The sequence below is a fragment of the Fundulus heteroclitus genome, chromosome 10, assembly GCF_011125445.2.
Source record: "Fundulus heteroclitus isolate FHET01 chromosome 10, MU-UCD_Fhet_4.1, whole genome shotgun sequence".
Classification (NCBI taxonomy): domain Eukaryota; kingdom Metazoa; phylum Chordata; class Actinopteri; order Cyprinodontiformes; family Fundulidae; genus Fundulus; species Fundulus heteroclitus.
This window is the reverse complement of record NC_046370.1, coordinates 943,488-952,474: the sequence shown is the minus strand read 5'-3', so window position 1 is coordinate 952,474 and position 8,987 is coordinate 943,488. Positions and strand designations below refer to the sequence as shown.

The 8,987-nt window shown below is 39.5% G+C and overlaps 1 protein-coding gene across 1 annotated transcript; it reads right to left on the bottom strand.

Annotated features, from left to right (window-relative positions):
* Positions 1-385: 385 nt before the first annotated feature.
* LOC105926672 lies at positions 386-2,184 on the bottom strand. Its single transcript, XM_012863073.3, has 4 exons — positions 2,077-2,184; positions 1,907-1,988; positions 983-1,135; positions 386-885 (listed from the first exon to the last, which is right to left on the bottom strand). Exons 1-4 carry the CDS (start codon positions 2,117-2,119, stop codon positions 726-728), a joined length of 438 nt encoding a protein of 145 aa, XP_012718527.3. The 5' UTR covers positions 2,120-2,184; the 3' UTR covers positions 386-725.
* Between the last annotated feature and the right edge of the window lie 6,803 nt (positions 2,185-8,987).

Sequence of the window (8,987 nt, the reverse complement as noted above, 5' to 3'; positions counted from 1 at the left end):
CTGCTGGAGCCAGGACACATTTTAACACCTGCAGAACATCAGCCTTTGAGGGTTGATACCCCTGCCAGAAGAAAGCTTTTCATCCGTTAACATAATAAGCGCATACTTCATCGCGCTGACTGGCTTGATTGGATTGAAACTAGCATATATATATATATATATATATATATATATATATAAACTTGATGATTTGGTGTTTTAAAGTGCATTTAGATAAAATCAGTGAATCGGTGGTGTATAAATAAACTAAATGGAACTTTATTTCAAAACTTAACATCTTAAATTGAAATATAAGTTAATTACACTCAGAGTGATATAGTTCAAGCTTTTATTTCTAGTAATTATAATAATTGTGGCTTACAGCTAATGAACTCTCAGAAAATTGGAATATAAAAAAAGCATTTTTAATTCTAATATTACCCCCACTACTTGTGTAGCTTATTCTTCTACACTTTTTCCTTTCACTTAACTTTCCATTAATTTGCTATGATACAGCACCCTGTGAAGAGCCAGCTTCTTTGGTGACTTACCCTTCATATGGGTGACGTTGATTAATTACTAAATACATACATTCAGTGAATCTTACTTAAATAAATAAACTTTTCAGTGAGGTTGTAAGTCCACGATACATATTTGCACAGTACCAGGTAGTTTAAACTCATGTAGATATTTTTAAACAATGGAGTCGCTTCCTCTGTTCTTGTGAGGTGTTATTTTTTCCGGCGCTATCGTCCATATCCCTGCGGGTCACTGGCCTTCTTGGACTCCTCCTTCCCGTTCGTCTTGCTGATTTGGTATAAAGTGTTGGCCAGGTTGTGAAGCTGGCACGTCCCGAGCTGGCATCCTCGCAGAGCTGCACGACGGGGACGTAAATTTGTGTTCAGGCTGTCGTTGAGGACACAAAATTTGAAAAACAAACAACTGTTAAAATACAAAATAATCATCAGTTTGACATTTAGGTTTCTGAGAGAGCCACTTATACCTGTGTTTTAGAGCGAGAAGCTCAATCTGTTTTCCGTCTGGCTGAAACGGGATGATCTTCAGTTTGGGTGCATGCAGCCTCTGCGTGATCTCTGACCTCTCTGAATTCAGAGTCTGGACGTCTCCCCCTGAGAGGTTAGTGTCTGCTCCGATCCTGCTGGAACGGCGCGGTGTGACAATATGATTTATAATCATCCTGCTTCGGTTTCAGTGACTACAGCTTTACAATAAAACATTTTCAATTATACAGACTTTACAAGTCAACAATAAGCAGGTACAGCACGTTAGTTAAAGGGCCAGTGAAGAGATAAAAGTAAGCCTCTCCTTTAAAATAAACATCAATATAGGATGTATGCTATATTTTCATAAAAGCACCTTAAAACCACTTATTAAGGATTTACAAAGTATCTACGCCTTCATTATTAACGGTATTGTTAGCTTTGTATTTACCATACTATACCCCCTTTATTTATAACGCACTTTAACATAACTATGAACGTCAAAGTGCTGTAGATACAGCTGAAGATAAGGGTAGGATTAAAATAGACGAGGAAAACACAGACAAAGCTAAAATAGAAAAATAAGATCACTAAAAACTGTTAAAACTGTTCAAATTAATTAAGAGTAATTAAAAATATTTATAAAATTAATTAAAAAGTAATTTAAAAATGTATGTTCCTATCATAAATCAGAATCAGACATACTTTAATAATCCCAGAGGGAAATTACTTTTGTTACATGCTCCAGATGTATAAACATTTTTACATATATATTTACAACATCCCACACAAAGTAATACAAATATATACATATATAAGTCTATATATACATATGTATAACTATAGATCCAAATAAAGTCATAGTGACTTGTGCACTGATTAAATTTCGTTTTACATTGCTTTGCAGGGAGAGAGGTTGCGCTGACCTTTGAGTTTGTCTCAGTGGGGAAGCACAAGTCAAAGACACCATCAGCAGCAGCAGAAATGTCGTCTCCATACCGCCTCCGCCTATGGTTAAAAAGGTAATTAATGAAAATAAATCTGACTTAACAACAGTGAAGGACTAAAGCTGACTTCTAAAACAGGTTTTACTCACAGAGAAGTTGGGATGCTCTGCTGTTTCTTCTGGCAGAAATCATGAGTGGCGTGCTGCTGGTTGTAAAGATCCCAGGTCTGCCTCTCCGGTCCAGCGCTGCTGCTTTTAAGCACCCGGCCAGGGTGGGGGGGTGTGTCCTGGCATGTTGTTGTAAGTGCTGGCGGCTCGTTAGACCCACTCCCACTCGCTCGTAATGAATCAGTTCTTTTCCCTGTTTACGGGAGACCTGAAGACGACGTAAACAATCTTCCAGCGAAAACATTACGCCTGTATTTCGTGTGACCTTGTAGGTTCTGTGAAGTTTACATCGACCCCCCCCCCCCTCCCCACCACCACCACCACCACCACCACCTCCACCCACACGCCCTCCTCCACCTCTCTCCTACATCGCTCCACTTGCTGCTCAGCAATTGTTCCAGAAATCACTCATTCATTTCCATCACCTGCAGGAAGCGCGCCGGGCCCAGAATAACCCCCGATTCTCCTCCGAGCCTTTCTTTATCGCCTCTTTATTTTTCTCCCTGTGACTTTTTCCCCTTGAGTCCCTTTTTCCCTCATTGTGTTTATTCTTGAAATGTCCTTCGCTCACATCCACCTCCCCTTGAACTTTGTTCGAAAGAATAAAAGAAAAAAAAACAGCTCCTTGATCTTGCAGCTGTCCTCCACATGAAGAAGGGGGTTTAGTAGACAGCTATCATGCTAAACCACCAGAAAATTGTCAGGATTTTTTTATTGTGTGCCTGTAAAATCCACATACCAGCAGTTAATGAAGTGTTTTTATATAAGAAAAAAAAAACTAATTATCAATTAAACTTCCATCAGCCATGTAGGGGGACATGTTAATTGAATGTCTGCAGGGGGTGATTGCCCTTACAGCTGTGGGGCAGAAGCTGTAAATCTGTTCATTCTGGATTTTTCTGTTCCTGAATCGCTTCCCTGATGAAAGTGGGTCAAATTGCCAGGGTCAGTGGGATCTGCGGCAGTTTGTCTGGCCCTTTTTCTGGACTCATGCAGCATAGACTGTGGCTCCATCCAACTTTTAATCATAGCCCCCAGCTCCTGTCCCCCTGCTCCTTTCGTACGGTCAACGGTAAGAACTCTGCCGTAAGGAGGAAAGGAGCTTCGGACTGCTGTGCTGATTTCAGGCACGTCATTATGTGAGGGAAACAAGTCAAATCCGGGCCTACGGCCTTCTGAAAATGTACTACAAACAGTGCACGCTCTTCTCTGTGGACATTTTAAGTAATTTCCGTGGGGTGGGCAGAGCTATACATCATGTCACGCAAAGGATTTTGGGATTCCTTATAGCTCCTAAGCGCCAGTAAGGGACATTATGAGGTTCCTATGCTAAATTAGCTGAGAGAGGAAGCATACAGGCTCCTTTTCCTACCTCCTTCCTCACTGACTGCACTATTCAGACAACACTTATCATGGCGTATCCTGACACACGTACCTAAAATAGGTATTAGGATGAAGTCTGTGTCTAGGTCCTGCAGACGGCATCCCGAAAATGCTTTCTATTGTAGCAATGTAAAAGTTTATTAGCCTCTTAGTGGGAAGTCCTGTCCATTTCAGTTTCCTGTGGAAGAAGAGCTGTTGTTGGGCCTTCTTCACCAGGTGGGAGGTGTTCAAAGTCCAGGAGAGGTCGCAGGAGATGTGGATGTCCAGGAACTTTATGTTGTCCACACGCTCCACTACCTCCGCATATATGCAGAGAGGAGCGTGTTCAGTGCTCCTGGACCTCCTATAGTCTATTATTACCTCCTGAGGCCCAGCGCAGCGGTGTCGTCCGCAAACTTCACAACCATGTTTGCAGAGCTGAGCAGTCATGGGGAAAGAGAGCAAGGCTGGGGACTCAACCAGGAGCAGAGAGGTGGAGATAATCCCTGTGTGTGCAGCTTCAGGACCACTATGGTGTTAAAGGCTGAGCTGGAGTCCATGAATAGCATCCTAACGTAGATGTTGGGACGCTGCAGATGAGTCGGAGTCATGTTAGATGCCAGAAAGACGGTATCCTCTGTAGAGCAAGTCTTCTTGCAGACAAACTGTGGTTCCATTCGCTCACGGAGAACAGACGTTAAATATAAATATCTACCGTAACTTTAGGGGTTTGGTCTATTACATAAAGCCCAAACAAAATGCATCAAGGTGTGGGATTTTATCGGGACAAAATGTGAAAAAGGTGAATAGTATGAATACTTTTCCAAGGTGCTGTGGATCTTTATTAACCCTCCTAAAAGTAGACACTAGAGTTTGGTTTGTTAGCAGAAATCAACAATTTTCCACAAATATGAAAACATTAGCCCCACAAGGCGCTCATTTTCAACATTCGGTCACCAGTTTAATTTTACGACCTTATCCCACAGTCCAGTGAGGGCTCTTCCTGTGACTCCCAGCACTTAGTCATCACCGGCGTGATAATGGAGCTCCAGCACTCAAATGATTATTATTTTACCTATGATTAATCGGGGATTACGTGCTGCTGTAATCAGATGGAAGGGAGGGATTGTGTTCCAGAGAGGAAGTGCAGCCTCTGGGTTCAGCTGTCCCTGTATACCTGCTGCCGCCTAGCTCTGAGGAAACCGGTCGATCACTACATAATGTTTTTATTTTAACCTAAAACTATGTTTTACAAGTTGGAAAAAACTGTTTTACAGCCAACTATTAAACACAGGCTGCAAATAGAGAGACCAGTCAGTAAAATCAAACTAGCTTTCATTTCTCTCAGTCGTTTTATCTGATTATTTTGGGCATTAGAAATTTCCATTTATCATCACTGTGATCAAATTTTTGCAAAAAATTATATATTTTTTTAGAAATCCTCAGCTAGCAATGTTTACAGTGTGCTATAAACCAGTCTAAATATATTTAGGCTCAAATCATTTGTATGAAAATGTGTATTTATGTTTGCTCAGAGCCTCTTACAGGAGAAATGTCACAGGACCTTTTCGGAGAGAGACTTTTTAACACTTTTTTATGGTTTTAAATTAAATAAAGCTGAATCATAACCAAAATGTACAATAGTTTTGAAACTAAATTTCCCCTAAATGTTCCTGTTACGGACCGGCGAACACCAGCATCGCAGCACAGCTAGCTGCTGCTGGAAGTTAGAAAAGTAAATGTTTGTTTGTTTTTATATGGTCTTTTCAAAATATATATTTATTCACTCTGGCAACCATTTAAGCAAATGATTATCGTAATAAACATATTCAGAAGTGTTCAAAGCAGCTGAGGATATTGCTTAAACGCTGATAAACAACAGCTGCCTCTTTAAAAGGTTCTCCGCCAATTAAAGGCTCCCATTGTTCCCAGGATGACCACAACTATGACCGAAGGTGAAACGCTGTGGTCCAGGCTTGCTTCTGTTATCTTCCCAGTAGTAGAAGTCGGTCCACAAAGGTCAGCAGTCTCTTGAAGCTCTGACTTAGTAATATCCTGCCCCCAATTCATCAGAAAAATTATGATGTGTTTACTTCCATGTGGGCACGTTTGTGAGGACTTCTCCGGACCTTTTTTCCTGCTGCCTGTGACGTATTGGGCATCCTGTTGTTTTAAGACTGCAGCAGCCAGCCCCCCCCCTCCCTCCTCCTCCTCAAGCTTGTTTCCTCCACTCACTGAACACAAGAACGAGTATCCTGACAGGAAAGCAAGATACGAGCTCATTCACTGCATCATGGGAAGCACTTCGTCACGAGCGTGTGAACCGCTATGTAAGCTTTCCAGTAAGATGGATGTAACGACTAGATTATGATCACCGACCTTTGGCCCAGTCAAAGCCCAGACCTGAAAACTAATTGAGAATCTGTAATAAGACTTCACAGCTGATTTACACATAAACTTTCTATTTAATCTGGCAGAGCCTAAACTGTTTTGACATGCTCCTCTTTACAGAATAACTTCTTTTTTTTTTTGCAAGAAAGGCCTGTTTAATTTAGCGTCACAGCATTTCTGTTGGATTTCGATCCAAACTTTGACTAGGCCACCACTAAATTGTTGTATGTTTTGTTTGATTCAGAGGTACACTTGTTTGTTTGCTTTGGATCATTTTCCTGATTGAGGTTAAACTTGAGATGGACAGATATTCTCCTTTTCCTTCAAGTTGTCCAGGTCCTGAAGCAGCAAAGCAGCCGCATAGCTTTTGTTTTCTTTTAATGTGATTTATACTTTATTTACACAGGAAAAAAACATTGAAATCTCATTTACAAGGACACTCTGGATAAGATGACAGCAGATTAAAGCATCACCTAAAACTATCAACCGTGATGTCATTGGAGCATCATTTTCTCTTGGGTAACAGGTTTTTTTTGTTTCAGCTAAGAAATATTTCTGAACTTTGACGCGCATTTTGGAGTTATTTTGGTAGTTCAGCCCCTCCAGAGAAGGTTCTCCACTGTGCCACGTTTTCTCTGCTTGTAGTTAATGGTTCCCACTGCGGTTTTCTGGTGTCCCAAAGCCTTAGAGGTTAGTTTTACACTTTTAGATATTAACAACTTTACCTTCATATTTGTTCTTAAATGTTGTTATGTATCCAGGTGGTGTTCAACCCAGAATAAAACAGAATCAAAGTAAATCTTTAAACCTAAATAAGGAAAATAATAACAATATATAATATAATATCATCTTTATTGTCATTGCAACATACAAAAGACTTGCAGCAAACCTCTCCTTTTGTAGTAAAACCAATGGTCGTGTTCTTTGATCATAAAACCAAACAGTGACCATCAACTAACAACAAATCTGCCACATTTGGGGATTTAGACCAGTTTATAAAAAAAACTTCAATGTAGGAATTGACACCACTAGTAAAACCTGCAGAAAGTCATTATAAGCTCATGCATTTCCAAAAAAAGAACAAACTCGACTTACAAAAGAAACCCAAAAAACATGACAAAAACAAGTAAGCATACACTTGATTCCCACCTGCAGAAATCCCCACAAATGCGTAATTGGCCGTTCAGTTATGTAGGTTAACATGAAGCCGTGTGGGAATCACAGTGGTTGGCTCCTCTAATGAAACCCAGAAGAAAGGACTTAATGAACTGATTTCCAGCCCCTCCTTTTGGCAGGGAGCGACATGCAGGTGACAGAAATCTGATAACTGTGCTGATTTGCCTTAAGCAACCACTCCAGGAATTAAATTCCTCAGCAAACACGCAACTGGAAGCAAACCAAGCTTTCCCTCAGCTGCGCTCAAGTGTGTCCAAGCGGGAAGAAAGAATCAAGCAAAGCCCCCTTCCCCCTTTTTTATAGACCGTCCCCTGACAAAGGAGCAAAGATTCCTGCAGGATCTGTTGTCCTCACCAACCTCTCCACATTCAGATCACAGGATGAGATCGTTTAGCCTTCTTCATGTCATCGCACAGGGTTTACCTGTTTTGTTTTACGTTTTCCCAGGTTATCTTTGTCTGATAACAAAATTTAATAAATGATCCGACACATTTTTGTGTGAAAAACAAGAAGTGAAAAAAATCTGTAAGGGGATAAATACTTTTTCACAGCTATAAGACATATATTAAAATTATCTACAACCTCTGATGTGAGAACTATAGTTTTATCAATTTAGGGCCGGACGATAATTCAATAACTATATATATATATATATATATATATATATATATATATATATATATATATATACACATATCCATCCATCCATCCATTTTCTGACCTGCTTAATCCCTCATGGGGTCAAGGGGGTTGCTGGTGCCTATCTCCAGCATTCACACACACACACACACGTATATATATATATATATATATATATATATATATATATATATATATATATATATATATATATATATATATATATATATATATGCTGTACTGTGAAATCACTGTACACTTTAACCTGGAACTGTCCTGCAAAATTACTTTTTTATCCTGCAAAGTTACTTTATATCCTGCAAAGTTACTTTATTTATCCTGCAAAGGTCCTTTATTATCCTGCTAAGTTACTTTATTATCCTGCAAAGCTACTTTATTCTGGAATCCACTGCAATTCACTGAAATTCTTAAGCTGTATGCAAATGAATTTTCCTTCTGTACGCACTCTGTGCATACAAAATTACAATAAAGTTTGTCTAAGTCTATATATATATATATATATATATATATATATATATATATATATATATATATATATATATATATATATATATATATATATATATATATATATATATAGACATATTTACTGTTTTGGTAAAAAGTTGGTTGAATGAAAGGTTGAGTTTGAATTCAGTGTTCTTTACCTAAAAATAGGTAATGAAGCAGCAGCAAAAAAATGGCCAGTGCTGCACTTAAAACGTGTATTTTAATTTTAATTATCGATATCGATCAATATGATTTCTATTTTATCGATATGCTTTTTTCTTCTATATCGTCCAGCCCTAATCAAATGTACTTCCTTGACTTGTTTCATACATTGTTTCAGGTATTTTCTAATAAAAAGAAAAGTTTAAATTAGCCGATCAAAAGTGAGAATACTGCCATCTGGTGGGAGCACGGCCAAACATCCTCCGTTGTCTGTAGTGCAGGGTCACTGGTGCCCATCTCCTTCAGTCATTGGTCAAGAGGCAGGGTCCTCATTGGATCTGTCGGCAGTCCATCACAGGGCAGTCATGCACACTCAACCCTAAGGGCAATTTGTAAAGATCAATTAATCATGTCGGGGTACCCGGAGAGAACCCACGCATGCACACGGAGAACATCCAAACTTTGATGTCTCCGAGCTGGGATTCAAAACCAGGACTTCTCTGCTGCTGTGCAACCCAGACCCAAACACATTACACGATTACGTTTAATTTCTTATTTTTATTTTCAGTTTATTGATAGATTGATTGTTTCTTGACAGTCAGACCAGTTGATGGCATCTGAAGTGTGTCGGCAGAAGTTGTTTTTAGCTGTCC